General features: G+C 41.0%; 2 protein-coding genes across 2 annotated transcripts in view; both read right to left on the bottom strand.

The window, feature by feature from the left end:
* Positions 1 to 253: 253 nt before the first annotated feature.
* Positions 254 to 26,923, bottom strand: part of htra3b (HtrA serine peptidase 3b) — a 36,251-nt gene continuing 9,581 nt past the window's right edge. Inside the window, exons 2-10 of the mRNA XM_079695916.1 lie at positions 8,622 to 8,721; positions 8,126 to 8,258; positions 7,827 to 7,916; positions 3,243 to 3,437; positions 3,085 to 3,117; positions 2,700 to 2,814; positions 2,569 to 2,626; positions 1,916 to 2,011; positions 254 to 1,800 (exon numbers count right to left, since the gene is read on the bottom strand). Of these exons, the coding sequence (XP_079552042.1) occupies positions 1,632 to 1,800; positions 1,916 to 2,011; positions 2,569 to 2,626; positions 2,700 to 2,814; positions 3,085 to 3,117; positions 3,243 to 3,437; positions 7,827 to 7,916; positions 8,126 to 8,258; positions 8,622 to 8,721 (989 nt within the window). The 3' untranslated portion in view covers positions 254 to 1,631. The remainder of the gene's footprint in view (positions 1,801 to 1,915; positions 2,012 to 2,568; positions 2,627 to 2,699; positions 2,815 to 3,084; positions 3,118 to 3,242; positions 3,438 to 7,826; positions 7,917 to 8,125; positions 8,259 to 8,621; positions 8,722 to 26,923) is intronic.
* On the bottom strand, positions 8,636 to 25,783 carry LOC307027637 (uncharacterized protein). The gene is made up of 2 exons (XM_079695917.1): positions 22,534 to 25,783; positions 8,636 to 8,726 (listed from the first exon to the last, which is right to left on the bottom strand). Exon 1 carries the CDS (start codon positions 24,374 to 24,376, stop codon positions 23,657 to 23,659), a length of 720 nt encoding a protein of 239 aa, XP_079552043.1. The 5' UTR covers positions 24,377 to 25,783; the 3' UTR covers positions 8,636 to 8,726; positions 22,534 to 23,656.

The following is a 26,923-nucleotide window of genomic DNA, read 5'->3' as shown; positions in this document are numbered from 1 at the left end:
AGTTTCCTCTGAGTTTTTCCACTTCATTTAAGTATTGGAGACTTTTCCACTCAGCAATGTTGATAACTTGCCATAAGGAGAGCTCAGTTTTGTTTCTTACAAACTGGTGGTTTGTACGATTGTGCTGAATAAATGTTTCCCATAATTATGTCCCCCGAGTCATTGCCTGTGAAATTGAGGTGGGGAAATGTTGACAGCATGATGAAGACTTTGCATTTCCACACCATTATAAATAAATACATAAATAAAACAATGATTGTGTGCAAACTTTATTTGGTGTAAAAAGCTGCTTCCAAAGGCTGTTTCAGAGGATTGCTTTGTTGGCAACTTACATGTAAACATTTTGTTTTTGTCAATAGGATAAAAGTACAAACAGTTATGTTAGAGCAGAAGCAGTAGTGAGACAAAAGATCTGCTCACATTTAGTGCTCTTCATTCCATCATCATGTAAATGTAATAAACACACGTGTTTCACATTTGTTTATGGTAAGACAACATACAGCAATAAAGAAATATGCCAACCATAAACCAATATAACATGACAATGTTTAACATTTCAAAACAAACACTGGAAACTCAATGCTTAAAAATACAAAAGTAATTTGGCAAATGCCCACATGATAAAAAGCAAAAGTTGCGATTGGCCAATCAGAAGTTCAGTTAGCTGAATGTTGACCTCATTCTGTTTATTCTAGAGGTTCTTTAAAAGGTGGTCAGCTTTTTTGGAAACAGCTGACTGACCTATATTCATTATTTTAAATAGAACCATTTTCATGCGGAAAGCAAGTAAGCTTCCATTGCAGGTTTTACAGACTCAAACCGTTAAGGAATATCCTTCAGCAACACTCTGGTGTCCTTAAATCACACAGCTGACATACAGTAACACTCACTAGTTTAGGTCAGGAAAGACTGTCCATCACCCGCAGTGGAACATTCTGTCTCTTGTTTTAAGGCCCAACCCTAACCCTAATTTTATATATTTTTTAAATGGTGCGCAGTGTAGTACAAGGCACACACAGTACATTGACGCTTTGGTTTTCTTTTAAGAATATGATCTTGGGATAAAAGTGCTGACAACACCAGGACATAAGGTTCAACTGCAGGCTAAACCTTTGTTGGATTTCATCTGAGTTTTGTGGACTTGGATAATGCTTTTGTCAAGGAAATGCTTAAGAGAAATGACCCTATCATCATTATAATCTAATTGAAATGTTTCAATTCCACAGTACATTCATCAACTTTGCTTTTGTGTGATGTGCACCATATATTATAGCCTCATAATAACATACTTTGAGGTACTTGTAAAGCAAATTTGTTTACTGGGGATCAAAGTGGAAAAAAAAAATTGGGATACGGTTCATGAATTCCTGTATATGTGCCCCTGTTGCACGTTGACCCTGGTTTAAACATGTGGAAGGCACAGTTGTAAATCCTTGATACCTAAACAGCATTGCACCATATCGTCCATGGGATCCTTGTATTTGGTACAGTCCACAGCCAGTATTCCAAGATGTACTTGCTTGACAGAAGTCCAGCTGCAGTGTTGCAGTGCTTCCACTATCCAATGTCATTCGCAAAAATAGGGCCTTACATGTAGTTCTAACTCTGCGAGAGAGCAGTGCTTTCGTTGTCTACTGCATGATGAAATCAGGTTCGATGTTAAAGAGCAGGTCATCATTGTCCCTCCTGACCTCCAACAGCAGCGCCGTCTCTTCCTGCAGCGCCCCCTGCAGGTCAGCTGTGGCCATCAGAGGCTTGCCATTCAGCTTCACAATGATGTCACCATCTTTGATCCCGCCTCTGGAGACAAGGACAATGATAAAGAAAGTATTGTAAAAAGGTAAAGCATTAATTTCACTTCTGAAATGAGTAACACTGCTTTTATTTGAGGAACACATAAATAATGTAGACCTACTTCTCTGCAGGTGAGTGAGGAACAACCTCATGGACATAAATCCCACTGGTGACATTAGGGAAGTCTGGGTTCTGCAGTTTTAGCTCTTCGATTAACCTGGAAAAAGCGTGTATACAGTCTCTTAAAGAAAGTCCATCTAGGTAAACATTATTATCCCAAATAGGGAAAACCAACCTTCTATTAGGCTAAGATAGGCCTTCTTTAGAAAAAGAATGACATTTCCTCTTCAGTTTTCTCACAAGCCAATAAGTATTGTGTTTATATGAAAGAGTTGTTGAGAACATATCCTGAACATATGTAAAAAGAAACATACCTTATAGTTTGGCTTGTTAGATCAAGTTTCTGGTCCAATAGTAGCTTCTTATTAGAATGTGTAAATAACCTAGCTTTAGTTTTACCAGAAAGAACGTTTTAAGTCTTTTTAAACACTGTAAAAATAAAGTTCAAGCTGACAAGCAGCCAATTCAGTTAGAATAAAAAGAACATTTCTAGCAGATAAATAAAGTTTGTAAGGGTTACAATTCAGGGTGTTTTCTAATCAGTAAATGTGAATAAAAGAGGACCCAAAATAGATCCCTGTGGGACACCTTCGCTTCCTTCTTTATTTTCCATATTTGCCAACCAAACAATCACATTAGTCAGTTCAGACTTACGCTTGTGTGATGGTCAGCATCCTGATCCCAATGAACCGCTTCTTTACTGACCTCACATCTGTAAGAGACTCCAGTTAGTTTCTAAATATTCAGCAGGATTCTCACAGGTGTTTAATCCTAGCATGGCTCACCTTTGTTGTGCTTATCTAGAGACTCATTGAGGAAGCGAGTGATCCTGTCGGAGGGAATGGCAAACGAGATTCCTGCTGCAACCTTCAAGGTGTTGATGCCGATCACCTCCCCGTCCTCGAAAATAAAAAGACACAGAAATAAAACATCAATGTTGTACTGTTTGAATTTTGTTAGGATTTGTTTCTTCTTCAAGGCAAGTTACAGGTATTACAACTGTAGAAAAAGTGACTTAGTTTGCTATCCAGGATTAAGAGTTCCGGTTTGGGGCAGCGCAAAGCTAGGACTCGGACATTGGCAGTATCTTCACAAGTTTAACAACCACGGAATATCAGAGAAAGGTATTTTACAGAAATTAAGCTTTGAGGTAAGAAACAACAATCTTACCAAATTGACAAGGGGTCCTCCTGAATTCCCGTACTATAAAGAAAGACACAAAATCCAGTATACATCATGTTATGACTTTTTAACAACCTTTTGAACTGCTTCACAATCATTTTTGAAACAAAGCACATGTTTATGGCCTTCCTACAGTATATTCTCACATTGATAATAGCGTCCGTCTGGATGTAGTCCATGTCGGAGTCCCTGAGGCCCAGTTCTTTGCCGTCTCTCTGGGCGGTGCTGACGATGCCGGTGGTGACGGTGTTCTGGAGGGCGAAGGGGCTGCCGATGGCAACGACAAACTCCCCGGGCCTCAGGTCTGCACTGTGGCCCAGCAACAATACAGGCAGTTTGTTCTGGGAAGAGGAACAGACAAAGGGTAAGAGAGCACTGCAGTATCAAACCATTTCAAGTTTCCAATTCACCTTATTTGCTTTGGACTGTGGAATGAAACTGGAGCACATGGAGGAAGCCCACTCTGATATTGTGAGAAAAAAGGAACTCAAGACTTTCTTGTTGCACCTCGTCTGTACTTTTGTCTAATATAAATAAGTAAGAAGGGACCAAGGAATGATCTAAATCACTATTAGCCATTCCCTTTTTGCTAGCCAAAACTAGCCAGTTACATTCTGTTGTCAATTTAAACATAGGGATGTGTAACATTGAATTCAACCAGAGGTTGCACTGCAATGTAAAAGACACTCATAAAAGCGTTAAAGAGGTAATCACTTTTAATGTTCAGCACCATGTGTTTAGATCGTTGTGGTTTTTTTGGACTGTTTCCAAAGGAGCACTTCTCTAAAACTGGTGGATAATAAAAAGTGTATGTTTTTGTAATTGGTAAGTTAAAGACATAAGAGCAAAGGTAAAGAAATATGATCCTGTTTGTCAAATGTTTTTTTGTTTTTCTGCTGCTCCCTTGCTCATGAATCTACCATCCACCCCATTTGAACCGTGTGCCAAAAGCTTATTCATACATTTTGCACACTCAGGAAAATAAGGTTCAAATCTGTTTTAAAAATATAACTGCCATGACTTCAGCTTTTGACACGTGAGTACTTTAACTGCTGTTTAAACATTTCCAAGAACACAGTGTGCCAGTATGGCAAATAAAGGGTATCAAAACACGACCAACAATCAGCACTTTCAACAGGCCCGGAACACGATGAAGACGAATGATATTAAGTGTGGAAAACTATAAACAGCCCTATGATGATGATGATAACAGCTGGGGTAAATATACAATGCAAAGTATAATAAAAGGACATTTATGAATAATAAATGAATTGAAATATCACTATGCAGCTATATAAAAAGGAGAGTTAGCGCTGTTGACAGGAAGTTGTTGTTGCTATGGAAACAACGTGACAGAGATTAATGGCGAAAAATTCATTATAGACAAGCAAGTAAAAAGGAAATATGGGTCGAGGTCAAAGAGAAAAGGGAGTAAAAGAATGGAGCTGAGTATAAACCCATGCTCAGCAGACAGATGGTGTGACTGAGTAAGAGAAGGAATGAGCAGAAAGGATTTCTTTAAGGCGTAGGTTTAGGATTGTGTTTCTTCCACTCACTCCTCCCTGTCTTGGTCCTGGTCCAGCTCTCTCAGTTCTAACGCAAAGATGTCAACTGAGGTTCACTTGAGATTGTTTTTGGAAATCAGATATTCGCCCATTGAATGACCCGCCTTCTGATTTCTTCATCTCAAGAAACACTTTTTATGTGGCAAAATATTGTTTCAACCCACAGCAATTTGTTTAATTTCTAGAGAAAGTTTCCACGCATGCAAAATAAGGCATCTACAATGTGGATATCTTGAAACACAATCCCTTTCTCAACTCTTCATTATCAGGGCTTGATCAGGACCCACTGGGTTGAGTTACTACAATGTAAGTCCTTCAGGATAAAGGACTTCTTAAACAGATTTTTTGTTGCAAACTCAACTCTAGCACTTCTGTAATCTCAAGATCCCCAGCTCTGCGATGAAAGGATAACTGTCTGTCAAGATATGCTTTCTTCTTCTTCTTATCTGTAATGAGTCTAGGTTTACATGGTTTGATAATGTTACATAGGTTACTTACATAAGTTGAGTAAGTGTGGGACACAAGTTCAAATAAGTCAATGTTTACTTGTTTGTTTCACATGGGACACAAACTGTTTTATCCTTGGTGATAGTCCTGTGTCCAAGCAACCCTGCCACAATTGCTATATTACATCACCTGATATCCTCCTTTACTCCCATCATAATTTACCACAACAACTAGAGGTAGCTCTGTTAGTGTCAAACTGATTCTAGTGTGATTGGAGAATGGAGCGTCATCATTTGACTAGTAGTTCCACTGGACTAGTATTTCACGAGTTGATAGCGATGGAAGGCATTCCAATTCTCGCAAAACTTTGAATGATAGTGGGAGAAGGACAAAGAGCGACACTCAATCTAAACTTTCTCAGGTCGTGACAGCAAATCTGGTTTACTGGAGGGGGGATTTAGTATTTCCATTCAAACCAAAACCTTAATCTAATAGTGTTATAGCCTAATACTAACCATTTGCATGATGCATGCACAGACCTTGATCTCGGGTTTGAAGAAGCCAGATTTTATCGTCAAAAACATTATTGAAATTTGGCTAAATAGATAACAGATGCCAGGCTTATCAACTGTGTTTAAGTTCTGCCCGGTAAAACAACAAACTACTAAAACGTCAGTTGGGAATTGACGTAAGAGTGTCACACTGAGAAAATTCCCCTATAATCCCTTTGCTGGCAAGCACTGTGGATGTCCCAAACTGGAAGTATTTGGGGTCACCCCCGGGGAGGTTTAAATTCTGGTGTGACCCCACCCTTCAGTGTTAACACCACTGTGATCCTGGACACATCACACACACACACGTTAATAGTGCTGGCCTTGAAGAAACGCCTTGATGAATTAACCTGCTGGAGATTAACTGCAGGGAGTGCTAACGGAGGCCATGGGGCGGGCGGACCAATGCTACTCTGAGTCATCATTGTTAACAGAAACTGTGTTGTTTATGTCTAAAGTTTATCCTAAGGCTTTACAGACACGTTGAAAGCATTTTCTATCTCAAATAAACATTTACCTTATGTTTTTAATTGGTTTTCAAACTTGCTTTATAGCATATTTGTTCTCTTTTATTGATGCTACAACCCTCTACCCTATGCTGTTGTTGTCATAAAGGTCCTTGGAGCCATATTTGAAGAACGTCAAGAATGTTTGATGACCAGCTCATAAAAACACTGCTCAACAGCACCACTAGTGGTCAACACCAGGGCTGCTTCTACAGTCTATAAAGATTATGGTGGCAAACGTTAGCAACAAAATGTTTTGAAGTGATATTGCAACAGTAAATGCAGCCTAAAACCAACAGTAACAAGGAATTCATCTCAATAAGTAAACCTCTTCCAATTAAATAATTCTTAGTATTCTTGCAAAACTTGACAAGGCCTTTTTAAAACAAGAGGTTATTACGTAAGGTCATTACAATTCTAGTAGCAATCTGACAGGCACTCAATAATGGCTGGATTTTATAAAATGGTGCACACACATCAAGAACACTTCCATAAAGCATTAAACCAAAACACAATCCAAGAATGTGTCGCTTGTTTTACACATGTGGATGTTCTCTGGGATTAGACAAATTACTGTTCCCAGTACTTTCCTTAATTCTTAATAAATATGTATTGAATTCAATGCTGGATCCTTTCTGTGTGGAGTCTGCACCGGTTTCCTCCAGCAGTCCAACAAAATGTTACAAAGAAAAAATGTGCAGCTCCAAAGAATGGCTGTAGGTGTGAATGTGAGCTCGAGCACTAGGCTAATAGATGGGGGGACCTTTCAACACAGTCCGATGTGAAATGTAGTTCACCTCTTCATTTAATGGACATGACATTGGACAACTCAAGGGCCCACCTGGAATTGAAGAAGTCGATTTCTGCATGAGAATTTTACTTTATATTTGAGTTTTCCCAAATGTACTTCAGTTGTACACTACATATTGATCTAAAGCACATCTGGTTTGGAACTTTTATCTGGGTTAGGGTTAGCATGCTAGAAGAAAATATAAAACATTTTGGCAATCTTGTCTTCCAGTACTGGAGATGGAAATGTGACCCATCTCTGGAAAGTTTAAATATATATAGAAATGTGTATTCATTGGGATAAACCCCTTGAGATGCACCATCTCGTTTTCATGAGGGTCCCGACAATAGCATCAACTTACAGACATACATAAACAAAAAGACAAAATGCAAAACATGACACACAAGACAAACCACATACAGTCTGTTAAGTAAAATTCAAGCAATGCACACAATCATTACAATTTGAGACAGTCGAGCAATCAGTTTCATCAATATCAGTTTCATTAATAATAAGTACAGACCAGTTGAAAGTGAGATAACAATGCATGTTTAAACATACCCAATGATGCAAGAGATCTAATAGGAGCAGGTAAAGTATTCCAGTCTGTTGGGGCTTTGAAAGTGAACGCTCTTCTGCCAATCAATTTTTTGCAGAGGGGACAGAGAAATAAATCTGAACAGAATGTCTAACTTGATGATTTGGTGAGTATGGTGAATGAAAGATGCATATCTTTGCAGGACCACTTAATTTGCATTGACCAACTTTACTTTAAGTACTGTTTTTGTGAAAGGTTATTTGACTAGAATGGTCTTACTCCAAGTTCTTGTGTATTGCTTTTTAAGGAAATCTCATAAAGTCATACACTCACCTGTGAATTGATTTTGATAGTAGCAATGTCTGACTTTTTGTCAATGTCTTTGATGTTGGCTTCATATACATCCCCATTTTGCATCTGGACCTTCAGAAAGAATGGAAGGAATAACCATATTAAAAACAAAAAATAACTCACAGCATACGGCAGGATTTGGTTTCATCCATTTGTAATAAGTTTGCTTTGTTTAGGGTACAATATAACTGTTTGCTGTTCATTTTCTGCAACTTGTATAGTTGAATGATGTATTACAGTATTTAAAATGAAGTACAAATGATTAAACAGCATTTCAGTACCTTGAGGTGCTGTTGACCGGACACTGGTGTAGTGCTGGAGACTACGTGTGCATTGCTTACAATCAGTCCGTTTTCTGACATCAAAAACCCAGATCCACTAGACAGAGGGATGTTCCGCCCAAAGAGAGGATGCCTGGGGTATGGTAACAAAAAGTTAGCTGAACTAGCTTCATAAAATTAAGTGCTCAAATATTGGTAATCCTATTATCTGAAGTTTAACGCTTAGGATAATAAATAGATAACATTTTTTTTTTTTTTCAACAACATTTTAGAAGAGAATAACTTGTATTTCAAGGTAATACATACTAATCATGACTTTCTGGACATTATATAAAGTGTCTCCATATGTGGACCAGAGTAAGCCCCACTAGAAATAGCATATTACATCTACCATATGAAACTCCTTCGCTTAATCATATTGGCAACGTTTTTTTGTTATGGATTCTAAAAGTGTACCTTTTAAATGTATCATCACACACATGCACACAGTTAGTACCTGAGGAAGAGTTCGATGTGGACCACAGCAGGAGCGATTTTCTCCACCACGTCGGCTATGAAGTTGAACTTGTAACGAGGACTGGCAGCATTTGGAGGACCTATACTGGCAAGAATAATTATGTATTTTAATAACCAGTCAATATCCATATGTTAAAATGGTTAGGGTTAAAAGAAGGGTAAACCTGGGTATCATCTACACATGATTTTGGGAAAATATGGGGAAGGCCAATGATGTGAGTTTAGGCTTTATATAATATAAATAGAAAACAATATGGGATCTATGATGGATCCCTGGGGCACTCCAAAACAATAAACAGTAAACAGTTGTGAAACTTATAGTACTAAATAAACTATGGGAAAGCAGAACCACTGACACCACTTTTTATGAGCAGCTTTTTAAAATAGTGAGCACATTTGGATCAATGGTGATTACCACTGTTTTATTGTGTATTGTAATTTACCCATTAGGATATACACGGGGCTAAGTGTGCCATACTTAACAGTCTCTGTTGTTGGCTCGTAAATCCTTTTTCTCTGAGCTTCCTGATTTCATTCCTGGAATATGCCCTCAAACTGTCCTCTCTGCCCCACTGCCCTAACATTAAAGCTCCCATGTCATCCTTTTCTGGTTATTACCCGTCCCCTTGTGTTATGAAGGTTTTACTGCATGTCAACGGTCTACAGAGTCACAAACCCTCAAAGTACACCCTTTAGCGAGTAAAACTCTAACACAGAAAATACCTGTCTATGCTGCCCCAGAACGCCTCGTTGGAGATTTCTCTTTTTCCATTGTTTACTTCCTGGGTATGGTGACGTGCCCATACCCAAATGGACCCACAATCCGTGGAGCTCCTCACACACACACACTCTTTTAGCGGCGAAAATGTGACGCGCTAGGGGAGGTGCTAGTGGAGCCTCGCAGATGGGGCTGCTGCAGCCCCCTCAACTTGCTACACAGTTTTTATAAATCATGCAATCACCATTCTAATATTTCTAATAAGGAAAACTTGACTCAGTGGTTTTTCCCATTAACAAGGTACTGTTAGAAAGTTCAAGCAATTGACTGGGTATGAGGATTCTTCCCCCACATTGAACTTGACCACTGTTGGTGGTTGTATAACTTGTTAAGAGACTTTTTATGACTTTTTATGAAGATATTTAAGTTAATTAATTAGAGTTTTAAAGCTTGACTACTACTTTCCAGGACTTTCTTTGTACCAAAAAAAAGTAAAAACGTTCTCCAAACCCTACTACTAACCATGATGACCCCAGGAACTCCCAAGTCACTCATCCTCAATCATTTGAGACTTGCCGGACAGTCATCCATATCTTTTTGAGTTCACCACGCCCGTAGGAATGTAATACTCCAGTGATGTTTAAAGTTTAAACCCAGACAAAATAAAAGGTTTGGGATCAAAGAGAAATGTAAATAGTCTGCCACAACTGTAGCCTGCAGGGACTTCCTGTTTCCTCAGCTCATATCTCCCACTCGGATGTGTGTGTGCGTTTGCGTGTGCGTGTGCGTGTGCGTGTGTGCGTGTGTGCGTGTGTGCGTGTATGCGTGTGTGCGTGTGTGTGTGTGTGTGTGTGTGTGGGTGTGTGTGTGTGTGTGTGTGTGTGTGTGTGTGTGTGTGTGTGTGTGTGTGTCTGTGTGTGTGTGTGCGTGTGTGTGTGTGTGAGGGGGGATTTCAGTGATGATTGTAGCAGACAGTAGAGAAATCTGGTTCACTCATCAGCACTGGCCACTCTGTCTGCCTGTCCAACACAACATATCCCATCAGCCACTGCTCAGACTGGCAGGATATATGCTTTTACTGTATGTGCTGTTTCTTAAAAGGATGATTCCAAATATTTGTTGACCCTTAATCATTCTTTAAACATCAGCAACAGGCACATGTTACCTCAAAAATATGTTAAACTAATGGAATGTTTTCCATGTAATTTACTGGGCACATGCATGCACCCCCACCAACAAAGGCCTTTCTATGTTGGACGCTCAGTGACCTTTTGTAAAGCCATGCCAGAATTGGGTAATAATGATATAATTAGTTTTGAACAAAAAATAAAGTGAACCTAATGTCTGGAGGAGATGAGGCTGAAACTGATGGTGTACCTTTGTTTGGAACATTGTGGTAATGCGTTTGGCTGTACTTCCTCCAGGCAGTGGTCATGCTCTACTTTTACCAGTTTACCACATGGAAAGTTCAGATTGCACAGAGGTGAGGAGAATTCAGGACATATGAAGAGAGTGAAACAGCATGTAGGGAAGTACGTGTAATTATAAAACGGCCATTAACTTTTCTTCCCGGTTGGTTTTTAATGGAGACAGTAGTCTAATAAATAGCTGGGAACTGCAGGCAGGAGCATCTTACTCAGTGTGTGTGAGGAAATGAGAAACATGTACGAGAGTGAGGATAGGAAAGGACTACAAAACAGCAGATGCTGGCATTGTTCCACAAGATACAAGCCAAGTATGTGCTTGTATGTGTGTGTATCTGCCTGCCATCATGATCACTTTTTCCTCCGCCAAGAAAGTTCTGTCAGGATTACAGAAAACTGCTAGCTCGATTTTCATGAAACTTGGTGTTATGGTGAATAATAGGCTAGGGAAGAAGCCATTTTATTTTGGAGTGGATCCAAATCACAGGCAGATGAACAAATTTAGAGACCTGGTGTGCTTTAACTTTTGTTAATATTGCAAGATTTTTGCTGTTTTGACATGAGGCGCATTCACACCGCAGTACTTTTCCCACAAAGGTTAATCAGAAGTTAGTTCATCAGAACTGTTTAGTTCTGATGAACTAAGTACAGATCACGTTCACACGGGAATAAGTCCCTGGGGGAGGATTAGGCAAATGAAGCCACTGACGTCACTTCTTCTTCTTCTGCTTTGGGTTTACTGGCAGGCCGCAAACAACTTCACGGCGTATACTGCCACCCGAAGTCCCCGGCTGGAAGTCCCCGGAGTTGGGGACTGGCTTCCGTAGAAGCTGAAGCCTTCCGAGTAAATCGCCAGAGCGCCAACACCTCCTCATCTCCACCGCTCCCATGTTTTCTTTTGTGTTGCCATAAGTTAGTCTCTCTGCGTTTGTGCGCTGGGCTAATGCTAATAATGCTAATGCCGAGGATAATAAAATGGCGGCTTCACAAAACTTCAGAAATAGGAAACTTTTTCTCCCACGGAAGTCCCTGCTCTCTAGCAGGGACGGAAAAGGGGGTAAAAAGGCTCTCATGAACTCATTTTAGTTCTGGATTTTTTTTGGTGTGAGCGCGACATTTCGGAACTATATCGGAACTAAAGTGGGAAAAGTACTGCGGTGTGAACGCGCCTATGGGGTCAGAATAATTCAATAATCAAAGATTTTCCAATCGGGAAGATTCACATAAAGGACCCCTCAAGCCAGAAGAACTAAAAAACAGACATCAAATTAATGTTTATAATCTCTGAGATAAGATAACACACATCTTCCTTGTAGCGTTGATTTTGTTTCCATATTACAGTACGACTTAAGCTTGAACACACTGAAGAAGGAATAATGACTTCCCAACTCGGGAAGAAATTGGGACGATTCCAGCAGCATTGGAATGCACCATTGGCCTCAGCGGAGGTCCACTCCCTGAGCGCTAGAGGACAGTTTATTTACAATCTACTGTAGCTGAGTATTCACTTGGCACAGAGTCATCTCAGTGCTCAGATGGCTCCTCCACATGACTGAAAAGCAATGGAGCCCAAAGGAAATGGAAGGATCTCTGACACTGACTTGAATCTCACAGCTCAGATAAATAAGCTACTTTTAAATGATGAGTGCATTTTGTTTAGGACTTTCAATAGGTAAGGTGAAGTCAAAGTAAAAATGGTGGGGGTTAGTGGTAGAATGCCAACTTTTCCACATGAGCACTAAACCCAAAGTAAAACTAACGCTATAGGATTTTCACTTTTGGTCATTGTGAGGGAATATTTCTGTCTTACTCCTAGATATTTAACCTTATTGCCTGTTGACGTTAATAACCAACCCTGATTCTGTTATCTCCTTTAAAGAATGTGCTGCTGCACTTATTCTCAGTTTTATGACCGGTCAACTCTCGGTCACAGAGCCTAACGGCCCGTCTACACGACAGGCATCAAAAAATCTTGAAGCTGGGCGTGTCTGAAGCTTGGCGATTTTTGCGAGCAACGCGACCAACAACCAATCACATGAATCTCCCGCCCCCGACATACAAAGCAATAGCAATGTTAAAACGAAGTAAACTGGATATAAACTCTCCAAACAGGCGAAAAACCTAACAGTTTCACCCACTGTCTCTGCCACCTCCCTCCATGCCTGGTTCCTCCGGTTTGTATCCCGGTAAATAGTTCTGGTTGTAAAGAACCGGGTGATTTGCTACCGTAATATCTCGTTTGGAATATGAGGAAATGAACTGCGGTCTGGCTCTCCCAGCTTGCACGCGGTTTGATTGGCTGCGCTTGCACTGGCGGGATTTGCAAAAACGGAATTTGATTGGCTGATGCCAAGCATCGAGCCTCAAAAGTTGAACATTGTTCAACTTTTGATGCCGATAGATGCTCGTGATGCTTGCAAAGCCATGCCATGCTCCCCACAATGCAGTTCGGTGAAGATTAAAAATATTCTACGTCACCCCATTCAAGTGAATGGGCGAAGCGTTGAAAGCATTTTTCGCTGCCTGTAGTGTAGACGGGCCGTAAGAGTATCTCCAGATGATCGGGGATATCTCCAGTGTTCCCAGGTGTTTTCGCACCATCGCCCAATATGTGGATTAACTCTCTGTCAACTAGTTAAAAGGTCTATCGAGAGAGTGGCTGGTCAGATTTGACATGGCAACCCACAAGTGCAGTCAGAATCTCTGGCTGCTGTGACTTGTGATGTGAATTTCTCCGGCCGATACTTGTAATAAACATCAGTGTTTGACATCAAAGCTCCAACTCTCCTCGTGTCTCTCTGAGTCCTGTCTCTCCATTGCTGTAGAAGTTTCCCTTACAGTCATAACTGATATTTTGACTTGATGTAGGCACTAGGGGTTTCACCAACTAATCGACTAGTCGACTAGTCGACTACCTTTACCACTAGTCGGCGCTGTAGGCCCTAGTCGACTAGTCGTGGAAAAAAATGGAGGTAAACGAGGTGCTGCAAAATGCTACAAAACACGTCCGACATTCTTATGTATGGCAGTACTTCAACGAAGATGTAACCAACTCCACAGTGAAGTGTCAGTTGTGTACAGCTGTACTGAAGTACAATACAAATGCATCTGCTATGCGCAACCATCTGAAGATGAAACACCCGCTGCCGACAGCTAGCACTAGCATGCTAGCACCAGTGAGCAACGGACCGGCGTCAGCACTGAACAGAGGCAAACGAACAGCAAGAAAACACGGGTCAACAGTGATGCGGATGATGAGCTACGGTATTACTGCCAGCGGACACCGCATATCTCCACAATGGATAATCCACTGGAGTGGTGGGCAGAAAACGTGCACCGCTTCCCCCGCTTTCGAGGAGCTACCTGGCTATTCCAGCCACAAGCACCCCGAGTGAGAGGGTTTTTTCCCTGGCAGGCAACACTGTCACCCGAAAGCGGTCAAGCCTCCTTCCCTCACATGTCGATGCGTTGGTGTTCAAACCAAAAAAATGGAAAATTGGACGTTATCGTGGAGGACAGCGAATAAAGTGTTGCGCAATACGCTGTTGCGCACTGGATTTACGTGGCATTTATGTAAACAAGAGTTTTTTGCTGTCGATTTTGGTGAGTCCAGTGTTTGTTATTTACTCAGCCATGTAACACAAATTAAAATGCAGTGTTTAATGTTACTGTATGAGTTCCAATAGAAAATACAGTTGTAAACCTCTCTTTGTGTGTCTCTATTATGACGTAACGACTAGTCGACTACTATTTTGAAAAACTAGTCGACTAGTAAATATTGGTAGTTGTGAAACCCCTAGTAGGCACTAGAGACATTTTTATTTGAGGATTGCTAAAGTCAGTGGAACTCGTCGTCTGAGAACCATGAACATCTATGCAAAACTTGTACCAAACTATGGTTCCATACATGAGATATTTCACAGCATAAATTAAAACGTTGACCTCTTGGTGGAGCTATAAAAGTGAGCAGATCATAAGATTCATCCCTTTATACACTGCTGTATGGTTACAAATCTCAAATCTAGATCTAGAGCACTGCTCAGTCTCTGTGAACCATGCAGTTTGTAGAGGAAATCCCCGCTCTAACCACACATCTGCTGAGATATAATCTCCTCACATCCTTTCATGAAGCAGCTCCACTACGACAGAAACACTGTTTACAGAGCGAGGCCTGCACATGAACTCTTTTAAACATAGGCCCTCTGATTAACTTGGTTATTAATTTTGCAACGATGTCATCACTATCGCTGACATGAGCAATCATGAACGAACTTATGCTAATCATAAATCTATCGATCATAAATCTATCGATTAGATTTATGATTCGAAAATAATAAAAGTAGGGTAGACATGTGGATATTATCTGGCTGAACAAAACGTGCATTTATCTAACAGGTTCGTTCCACAGACCTTATTTCCAGCTATTTTCCAAAAGCCTATGGAGAAATCCCATTGCTTTTGTGTTGAGGGAACCCGAGCGCAGCTTACTTCCGGGTTTTAGGACGCGTCACTACACCACATGTATAAACCTCACAGCGGGCGGAACTTGTCGTAAATTCCGCGAAAATAAAGCCCGCCCATTTAGAGGGAAGATATGATTGGTCAATTGTACTGTCATTTGACATTACTCTCTCATTGAGTTACTATAGCTGGCCCTCTGTGAATGTAGAGAGGGACCAACAAGCTCCGTGTACATTTTGTCAGTTTGATTTTTCGTTTAAACCAAAAGCCAAAAAACGAAAATACCAGCCTTTTTCCGTTTTTTAGTTTTTTATTTAAAAACGGAAAACCAAAGCCGTTTTCCCGTTTGTGTTGTCTGAATCAAAAGACGGATAACGAGAAAAAACCTAATAAAAAAAAGAATCTGTGTATCTACCGTCCAATTGTTTTTCTTTATTAAACACGTAAACGGAAGAGCGTCTGAGAGGCCTTTTTGCTTTTTACCTTACTAAATGGTCAAATGGTCCTTGGAGCGAGGGGCGGGGCCAAACTCACGGAAGTGATTTCAAAAGAAAAGCACTCCTTTGCTAAAATCACACTTGAATCACTACAGTATCCTGCTGAAGGAACACTGATTATTATAAACAGGGGGAATTTAGCGATCACAACGAAAACGGCCAAGACACATATTGAGCCCAGAAAATAAATGTTATTAAAGGCTGTAAATATAATAAGCCTATGTCTAAAATGGACAACATTGTTAGGAGATTTAAACTATACAGCGGTTCTGCACTGCGGTCACTCAGCCGCCTCTCGAGTTTGTTTTTTCAAATCAGCTGCTCTTCATTATTCCTGCTATATTTGACGAATGATACCAATATTTGTTACCACAAGTTCTTAAGGAAACTGACACTGTTGGACTCGGTTCTAGTTTGACTTCTACCAGAAATAAAATGTGTACTTCTCCAATAATCCTCTGTCAATGTCCCCTCCTGAGAACAAGAATGCATGTTTCTCTGCTATTTTGAATAAGTGTTAAAAAACCTTTCTTCATGAGACTTATATTGTTGGACAGAGTATTTTAAGAGGATGGTAGACTTGATATCAGCACTACTTCCAGTCAGCAATCCAGCAGCAGAATTTTTACCCCTTGGAAAGTCTTTAGAGTCTGGCCTGGGTTAGGTAGCTGGTCTATCCTTCAGTTCACTGATACACTCTGTCACTCTTGTTGGCCTCTTATGAAGCTGCTGTCTTTTAAAATATGATTATTTCTCTGCTCCTAGTTCATTCCTCAGATTCTTCCATCAGTCCCAGTCATTGCATGTCAGTCTTCGAAGAATGTGTCCAATTCAACCAAATGTTTTGTGAGTAAAGGCCAGAGCTACATTTAAATATAAAATGAAAAAAAAGTTTACTTTTGAAATGATTTCTCACAAAAACCCTACGTTTTTCTGCATAAAATAGTTGAAATTGAATGTAAACTATATCAAACACCACATGCATGGCAATTAACCCATTTGTGCCCGCTATTTAAATTGACTTTGGTTAGTTAATACAAATATTGATATTATATATATATAGAAATATATATATATAGCATATAATTGATGCAGTCTTTCTGAACCAAAAAAATACTGCAAATTAAGAATATTTTTTATTTTCTGCACAGATAGTGCCCTAACTTACAGCAGTTGAAAAGATGTGAGGAAGGATAAATTATTCATGGGCTTCAATGGCTCTCTAGTAAAGGGTGTTTTATGGTTGCTTGTATTATCCTCAGATAGTGGTTTGTTTAAATAACTAGTGAAATTTTAATAAATATTGCAAAAAAGGGCTCCAAACAAGGCATATGCCCTGGCCGACTTAGCCAGTGTGTAATTCTTCAAGCACCACAAGATTCAGTTTATAAAGTACAATTCTGGGCCATTGATTGTGTCATTTCTCCAAACATATACAGTAGAAATGCCTGTTTTTGAAGCCTTAAAATGGTGCAGGAAAAGGACTTTACATTGTATTATACTGAAAGACAGGGCTGTTCAGTTAAGAGAAGAGAGAAAAGGAAAGGAAATTGTTATAATGGGTGATGTAACCTGAATGACAGGCATAATATGAGGTCCTTGGCACTCAGACTCTAGAGGGGTCATGTTGTGATCATGGGGCATCACCCTTACAGCATCAGGACAATATCATATGGAGTCAGACACTGGAAGTGTGCTGGAGGCGTTGACTGGGCCTGATGGAAGGATGAGGCTGATGAGACTGAAGAATCTGCGAGGAACGAACTAGCGGCTGAGAAATAATCGTATATTGAAAGACAGCAGCTTCATAAGAAGCCAACCAGAGTGACAGAGTGTGTCAGTGTGCTGAAGGATAGACCAGCTACCCAGGCCAGACTCTAAAGACTTTCCAAGATGTAAAATGCTGCTGCCGGAGTACTGACTGGAAATATTGCTGATATCATGTCCACCATATCCTCTTAAAATACTCTGTCCAACAATATCAGTCTCATGAATAAAGGTTTTTTAGCGCTTATTCAAAATAGCAGAGAAACATGCATTCTTGTTCTCAGGAGGGGACATTAACAGAGGAGTACTGGAACAGTACACCGTAAGTACTTCATAGTACTTGTGGGTAGTGCTGTGTACCTGGACTCACATTCAGGTTCAGGTCCGGACTCAAGTCCAGAGGTTCAGGTTCAGGTCTGGACTTATAAGTCCGGACTTGTGTCAAGTTGTGTGAGTAACTAAAGTGAACTTATTTTTAGCTAATTATCAATTGAAAATAAATTCATAATCAACTCAAATTCAAACTTGTCAGGTTTATTGTGCCCCCTTCCAACTTGTGTCTACACCATGTCTTTTCTAGAACTCTACATGTGTTACTAACGACACAACACAACTACATACATAGTGATGTACATACAAGACTCAATATGCCAGGGTACAAGTCTATGTGTTCTTGTTCAAGAACAACAGCATATTGACATTGTCTGGGTGAATTGTTGCTCTTTCGGCAGACACTATATCACCATACATACAAAGGAGTTAGCTTAGCTACACTACCATATATGGCAACCAGCATCCCACGCTGTCAGTGTCCACTATGTCTAAGCCAGCTTCCCTTGACGTCACACAGATCTCGCGAGCAGTTGCGATATTTTGCGAGACTTCGTGAGTTCTTTAATGGCCGCCATATCAGAAGCCAAAACAATGTTTTTCGTCTTTTCTCAGCGCAAATTTCTCGATCTATGGAAGGTTTTACATGGTTTAGAACAAAAAGGAGAATATACGTAAGCACCGGTTCCCGACGTTCCGGTTTTAACCGGACTTGAACCAAAACTTTTTACAAGTCCAGTACCGGTTCGGCGTACCGGTACGCAGCACTACTTGTGGGGGTAGTTTCACTAGTACTGAGTGTGGGGGAAACTTCTGTGTAGCAATGCAGTGGGAGTCACCGACTCATGAAGGAGACACGGGAAGAGCAGGAGCTTTGATGTCAAACACTGATGGTTTATTAAAGGAGCTTCGGCCGGAGAATTCACAAAACAAGTCACAGCAGTCACGGTCTGACTGCACGGTAGAGTTGCCACGTCAATTCTGAAGAACTCTACCCCATACCCATGTATTTAGCTAGTTCAGAGAGAATAATCGACATGCTGCATAACAAGATAGAATCATAACAACTCTATCAGCTGACGCCAACAGGCAGGAACAGGGAGACAGAACACTGAGAGCACAGCAGCCAAGGTTACAGGTGCGTGTGCTCAGTCAGGACAGTTTGAACTGATAAACTTGGTCAAAGTTATGGACCTTGGAAAATATTTCCCCAACACTGAGTCCAAAAGGATCAATCTCACGAAGAACTAATGGCAACAAAAAAGAAATCCCTCATCAAACTTAGCAGAAGTTGCTTGATTTTGTTCTCAGCAGGGGACTTTGACAGAGTATTTCTCAAAAAATACACAGTCAATGTACTTCAATGTATTGTAAGTATTAGGCTAATACAAAGTCAAACAGTATCAATTTCATTAAGAACTAATGGTAAAATTATATTTGTATCATTCATCAAAGACAGCAGAAAACATGCATTATGTGGCCTACTATGGAGGAGACTCTGACAGAGGATTACTCACAAAGTTGGGACCAACGCGTTATTGTAACGCTGTTATATTTGGCGGAACTAGTACTCTAACGCTTTATTTTTTAAATTCAGTAACTCAGTTCCCGTTACTGCTGCGTTACTCCGTTATTTTTTTAATATATTCTCGGCTCCCAGACGTTGGTGAGCGGCGCCAACAGCGATGCGGACAGAGATGAGTAAATGCACTTAGATACTTCCTGTGTCACATGCGGAGACGCGCTGTGGGCGTGGGTGTGTTTACTAACAAGACTATCATGGCGGCGGCAGAGCTCAAGTCGAGTTTCTCCGCCTGGAGATATTCTCACTATTTCACTTTTGTCGAGCACAAAGAAAAGAACGTTTTAGTTAAATGTAAGTTGTGTCTTGGCGGGTCAAAGATCCTATCTACTGCCCAAAACAGCAATTCAAATCTGTTGAAATATCTGCAGAAACAACATGCTGGGACGAAGCTAGTAGCTAAGGACCACAGACCCAGACTCATCCGACGCCACTCCATCTCCACCTAAGCAACAGCGGCTGGATTTTAACCGAGGGACTGCTAGCCAGGGAAAAGTTGATAAAGCCATTGCACGGTATGTTGTAGAACACATGCAGGCTATTTCTACTATATATTGCTATTTCTTGATCAACAGATTGTATTATTCTCCAATGCAATAACAGTACTGAAATGAAGGCTATAAGGGCATTAATGGGAGCCCTTTTTTTGTATTAACTAACATTAATTAACTTTGGTGTAAGTAATCAGTAAAGTAACTGAGTTACTTTTGAATTGAAGTAACTAGTAATGGTAACTAGCACAACACTGCAAAGTACACAGTAAAAGTACTTCATTTTATTTCTGGTAGAAGTCAAACTAGAACCCAACTAGAGTCCAACAGTGTCAGTTTCCTTAAGAACTTGTGGTAACAAATATTTGTATCACTCGTCAAATATAGCAGGAATAATGAAGAGCAGCTGATTTGAAAAAACAAACACGGGAGGCGGCTGAGTGACCGCAGTGCAGAACCGCTGTAGGCCTATAGTTTAAATCTCCTAACAATGTTGTCCATTTTAGACATAGGCTTATTATATTTATAGCCCTTAATAACATTAATTTATCGGCTCAATATGTGTCTTGGCTGTTTTTGTTGTGATCGCTAAATTCCCCTGTTTATAATAATCACCGGTCCTTCAGCAGGATACTGTAGTGATTACAAGTGTGATTTTAGCAAACGAGTGCTTTTGTTTTGAAATCACTTCCGCGAGTTTCGCCCCGCCCCTCGCTCCGAGGACCATTTAACCATTTAGTAAGGTAACAAGCAAAAAGCAAAAAGGCCTCTCAGACACTCTTCCGTTTACGTGTTTAATAAAGAAAAACAATTGGACAAGTCTGTACGCTTTGTTAGTTTGATTTTTAGTTTGAACCAAAAAGATACCGAAAATACCAGCCTTTTTTCGTTTTATATAAAAAACGAAGAAACGGGAAACCAAAGCCGTTTTCTGAATTAAAAAAAGGATAACAAGAAGACCTAATTAAAGAAACGGTCCGGTTTTGATTTTTGACAACAACTTCTTTCAATTTTACGTTTTGTATAGAGAGGCGAAGTCCCTCCCTTTCCGGGGGAGCTCATGGGACCCCGGAAGTGGAAAATTATACATTGAATTCAATGGAGAGTGAAAACGTATCTTTTGATCCCGTTTGAATTGTGCCACGAACTAAGCATATGATGTTTGTCAATTTAAAAGAACATTTTGCAATTCAAAAAAATAAAAATGTGTCGTAAAACTGTGAAGTAACACATTTCTTTGTGTTAAGCCGCTCAGTGAACTACATGTCTCTGGTCCCGCACAATACGTGTCGACAACACAAAGATGGCCGTCACGTTGGCACATTTCACCTCATTCTTTCAGAATGAGATTAAAAGTATAAAACGAGGTGAAAATCACTGCAAGTCTGGGCACGTTGAGAGCTGTACATACACGAAAGGGGAGTTAGTCGGTTCTGTAAGAGCCAGCATGCGGGACCGGCTTTACAAGGTTTCGGTGAGTAACATGAGTGCAATGTTTAACGTCAATGTCAGTCAATAAGGAGGAGAATGAAAAAGAAGATGATGAACCACAGACCTGGCATATAATGACTGCGGTGCAAGGCTGTGTTAATTTATGTTACTGTTATCAATAGCATTAGTTGACTGAGAAAACCGTCAAGAAAAAACGTTTAGCGATGTTACGAGTCGACTAGTATAATATTCCCACGGCTGTGATTGACAACCTGGACAGCCAGTCAGAAGCTAGAATGCCAACCTAGAGAGCCAATCAGAACCTAGAATGGGTGTACTGTATACGGGTGTTTATGCTGTGGATAACATTAGTGTTCACAAGAACAAGGTACACTCCCGTGTTTTGTTTTAGTTGCTCTTCAGATTGAAGCGGACAGTTTTATATCGACTATACTGTATGTGTGATCTCCTTTTACATCTCGGTGTGTCATTTGAGTTTTTTTGCTGTGTGTAGATTCAAGGATTTTGGTTATCTTGTCAATTTGTTTGGTTATCTAGGCACAGCTGTGTGTGACTCCCTATGCTACACTGGTATGTGTTTTCCTAATGTAGAGAGCATTGATTAATTAATAAACTAGTCCAGCCGGTGTCTCAACTGTACCAAAAGCAAGAGCAGACATACAACCCACTGGCCAGAGACATCGCTACTGAGGATGTAGACTGGTTCAGGTCTGCACTGAGTGGCACACAGTGTGGTTTTGCTTTTGTCACCTGAGCCAGAGCTGCAGCCTCAACATCAGGCCATTTTCACCATGCCGGAGCTGGTGAAGGAGCATGGGGGTCGGGGGCTTGAGGCAATTCTTGCCTCAATGCGACTGAGCAGAGACCAGCAAGCTGCCATCCAGACAGCCACCGTAGGACAGCGGACAAATCCTCAGTGGCAGTTACACAGGCAGGGCAGATTGACAGCCAGCAATTTTGGTGCTGTGCTGAGGTCGGGACTTTCATCCACTCCATGCGCGTCCCTCATGAAGAGGGTGCTTGGGGGGTACAATTTAGACGGAGTCATGGCTCTCAACTGGGGAGTTGTAAACGAGGCCAAAGGGGTGAAGGCTTTTGTGCAGGCCTATCGGGTGACAGTGATCGACTCTGGTCTATTTGTGAGTGAGTCGGGTGTTTTGGGAGCATCACCTGATGGACTTGTACAGCCATCTGCCCTGCTGGAGGTGAAGTGTCCACACAGCCAGAGGAACATGACCATCGCGGAGGCAGTCCAGTTACCATCCTTCTGTCTCCGTGAGGAGGGTGGGTCATACATTCTCAAGAAGAATCACCCATACTGGCACCAGGTCCAGGGGCAGCTTCACATCACAGACCGGAGTCTCTGCTACTTTGTTGTATGGACCAAGAATGAGGCGATCATCATCCCCATCCCCAAAGACCCTGCATGGCATGGAAATGTCCTCCTCCTGGAGAACTTCTACACTCAGCATATGCTCCCTGTGTTGGCCAGTAGGGAGGAGGACATGTAAATAAACACACACACACACACACACACACACACACACACACACACACACACACACACACACACACACACACACACACACACACACACACACACACACACACACACACACACACACACACACACACACACACACACACACACACACACACACACACACGATATTTAACTAATAAACAATAAATCCCATGTTGTTGGAAAAGTAATAATGCTGCATGTATACGTTTTTGTTCAAATATCGCAAGTGTTATCGTGTTATGTGCTCCTGATATCGTGCAGCCCTAATATTAAGGCCTTATTGTCACATGCACAATAACTACAGTGCAGTCTTGGGCAATGAACATGTTAAGTCTCAGGCCCCTCTAAAATAAAGGATATTTAAGACATATACATAAATAATTACTTTTACTGAACTACTACATCACTTTATTACATGGTTATATAAATAGTTTGAATGATTCATGACTAACAGAAGCTATTTTTTACACTGACCTGTTATACTCATATCTATTAATGTCTTCGTAACTTCAGTAAACCTCAACAATTCCCCTTCTGGTTTCATGCATCACAGTTCAGTAAACTGAGTAAAATATGAACCAGTGTAATCATTATATTAACTTAAGATTGTAACTCTTTAAAAAAGGTGTAGGTGGCTCTTAAAAGAGCCGTTGTGTGACTTTGGGCTGGTCTCAGCAGTGTAAGCCCTCTCCGCGGATGCAGCGGGCCATCTGGATGTTCCCCCCTCCCCCCGGGGATTGCAGGCTGAAAGGTTTGGGAACCCCTGGCTTAGTCAACGGTGAGGGTGCTGGCTACTTCCTTTATCAGGGGATTTTGCAGGTTCACCAAGGCACAGCCAAGCTGTACCAGCACATTTGCAGTGTTCCTAAGGTGGCAAGGAATCAGGTCCAGAATCCTGAACTCCTTTATTCTGGCATTTGCCCTCTCCACATGGATCCTGTTCTTGCCTATTTCCCTGGTAGCTCTCACCTCACTCTCTGTGAACTTACCCTTGTTCAGGAAAGGGGGAATGTTCACAATCACACCCGCAGGCACAATATCTGAAATTAAAAAGCCCTTGTCTGCCAGGATATGGTCGCCAGCCACTAAATGTTCCAGAATGCCTGAATGCTGCATAATGGCCTTATCAGACACAGAGCCCGGGAAGAGTTGGCTGCAGAAGTTGATGACTCCATTTGGGGCCACAGAGATGAGCACTTTGAAGGAGTACGTCAGTTTGGCTTGGTCCATCTGACTTGGGGCGGCCACGTGGATGTCGGTGCAGTCTACAATCATTCTGCAGTTGAAGGCAGAGGACTGGAAAGCAGCAGGCATGCTGTTTTGTTTTTTTTGCCTACTGGGCACAGTGGACATCATTTTTTCGAACAGCAACCTGTGGAGCAAATGGACCATGGTGTTCACCACATTACCCACTGTTGCGGTACTGCAGTGGAACAGCTGTGCAAGGTGCAGGTGAGGATAATTCTGCCGGATCTTCATCGTGGCCATGAAGACCTGGTCTTCCAGCAGGATGCCCTCCACTTTCCATCCAGCGTAATACACAACCCCGCCACCCTTTTAAACATGGCCTGATCAGGAAGCCCTGTTTCCATACGGATGACATCATCAGGTAAGCCTGCTGCTGAATATTTGGCCATTCGCATCCAAGTATCCCCTGCCAGGTCTGCGGAACAACTGGACTGCACACTGGAGGGTCCAGGTTCGGTGTCTGCGGACTGCACGCTGGAGAATTCGGGGTCAGTTTCTGCAGACTCAGGCCCTTTGCTGTAGCTGTGGTCGCTGGACTGATTAACCGCTAAGCTCTCTTTCTCTTTGGTCCACTCAAATACAGTTGGCCCTTTCTCTTTTCCATGAGGAAAATGGCAGCTGCATATTTTGCTTTTCTCATCTGGCTCCCTGTCTGCTCGTCTACAATGAGAAAATTATATAATTCATTACTAACAATCAATTAAACCTGCCAAATCTGCACAGTCTGCACTCTTCTATTTATCTTGTGAAGCACTTGTAACATTCAGCTTGTGTGTGTTTTAGTTGTCTTTATTTCCAGGTAGAAGAGGAGCAAGAGTGAGGAAGTAAGACAGAGCTCTTAAAAGGTGTGACACATATGTAGTGATAAATGCTTCACCTGACCACTGTTCCTAAATAAAAAAAGTGTTCTGCATCGTCAGTCATTTTTTCCAAATAATTACCAATATTTCACAAATTCTTCATGTCAACTTAAGAGCACAGCTGTATGTTGACTATGTCAACTTTGCTTGGTTCATCTTACTGGGGGGGCAGCTACATGGATGTTGGTGCAGTCCACAATGATTTTGCAGTTGAAGGCAGCATGAATGTATTATTGACTCAGAATGAAGCACAACTTCATGTCATACAATACATTGACTTTATTTGTAATTGTGTAAAAAAATAAAGCATTGATTAGCAAGCAGGACCTGCAGGAACAGAGAACGGTGATGGGAAGAGAGAAGAATAAAGAAAACAGATCAACTTTATTATCGGATATTACAAATTCAATTTTCAAAACAAGTTGCCGCTCCTACAGTTTTCTAGTGTGTAAAGGTGATTTCACATGACCTATGCAAAATATATCACACTCAATACATGTGTGTCTCTGGGGGGTGCATTGTGCCTTTGATGTATATAAATAATATACCATAACCAAATACTATTACGTACAGTGGAAATCAGGTTGCCAGAGCAGGTCAGTGTGCATGTTCCTCAGGGTCTTAGCAGTTACAGGTGAGGTAAAGAAAATAAAAGAGAAAAAGGTCAGTAACAACAGTTTAAAGTAACAACACTGAATAATTATCTCTTTTAATAATTTTCTCTCAGTAATCACTCAACTACTGACTTTCCAACAAACAGATTGACTCACCCTCACTGTCATCACAATGACGCATGTCCAGAAGAATTTCATGCAAAGCTCCCTGCCTGCCTGCCTTCCTTCGACTCTCCCTGAACTGCTTCTTTAGCACCCGGTGGAGGGCGCAGTAGGCTACTCTTCAAATGTTTCACAAAATACTTACCATGATGACTACTCTTACTGTTTAACATTTTGGTTTACTTCATCTAATAAAATAATAACTTAATGGTAAGGCTACTGAAAATGACAAGGCTAAGTAATGTAATGCTAACTAACGTGCTCGCTACTCGTCGCTACTAGCTAGGTAGCTAACTTGACTATGTTCCATGCACAACATGTATATTATCTATGATATTACCTGATATGTCTGATCCAGCGACTCCTGGTCCTTTCATCAGACGGGAAGTGACAGAACGAGCAAGTGGTATGATCACTTTTGTGATTACAACATGGTACAAAGCACACAGGCATCTTGTAAAAGTGAATTTATTTGAGCAATCTCTTATATTTGTTGGAGGAAATAAATCAGTTATGAAATCTTCTTCTTCTTCTTTGCTTTAATTACGAGTCGCAACCATTTGGAGCATTATCGCCTGTGACATCACTTACGCGACCCAGAATGGGATTTGGGATTTGTAGTCTTTGTAGTCGCGTATTTTTCATAGTCTTATATTTCAACAGTTTTATGACAAAATGTGACTTTTTTGACATGGAAATGATTGTTTAAGTTTGTCAAACATCATATGTGTAGTTCGTGGCACAATTCAAACGGGATCAAAAGATACGTTTTCTCTCTCCATTGAATTCAATGTATAATTTTTCGCTTCCGGGGTCCCATGGACCGGAAGTAGATGGGCGTGACTTCGCCCCTCTATAGAAGAATGAAGAAAAAAAGTCCGGTGGACCAGAAGTTAAAGAACATATTTCAAAATAAAAGACACGATGCTATAATGGCAATGCTGTAAAAGTTCAATCCTGGCTGAAACCCAGAAGTCTGACGACCCTTGGCCCCCCCGCTTCCGGCGCCCATGCTGACGAGGATACGTTTATTTCTGCATTCACATGCAGATATGCGTTTATAGAGAATACACGTAATCTTTGCAAAACTTTATTTAGCTGACTTCCGGTTTGTACTGTGTCGTCAAATCCAGTGTCCAGCTTGTCGCTGT

Source organism: Notothenia rossii, assembly GCF_949606895.1.
Source record: "Notothenia rossii genome assembly, contig: scaffold_62, whole genome shotgun sequence".
Taxonomy (NCBI): Eukaryota; Metazoa; Chordata; class Actinopteri; order Perciformes; family Nototheniidae; genus Notothenia; species Notothenia rossii.
The sequence above is the reverse complement of the archived record's forward strand: the minus strand, read 5'-3'. Positions and strand labels throughout refer to the sequence as shown.

What these genes read in the sequence shown, in the direction of transcription:
- LOC307027637 (XM_079695917.1), bottom strand. Translation starts at nt 24,376, where the DNA reads ATGGCCACGATGAAGATCCGGCAGAATTATCCTCACCTGCACCTTGCA.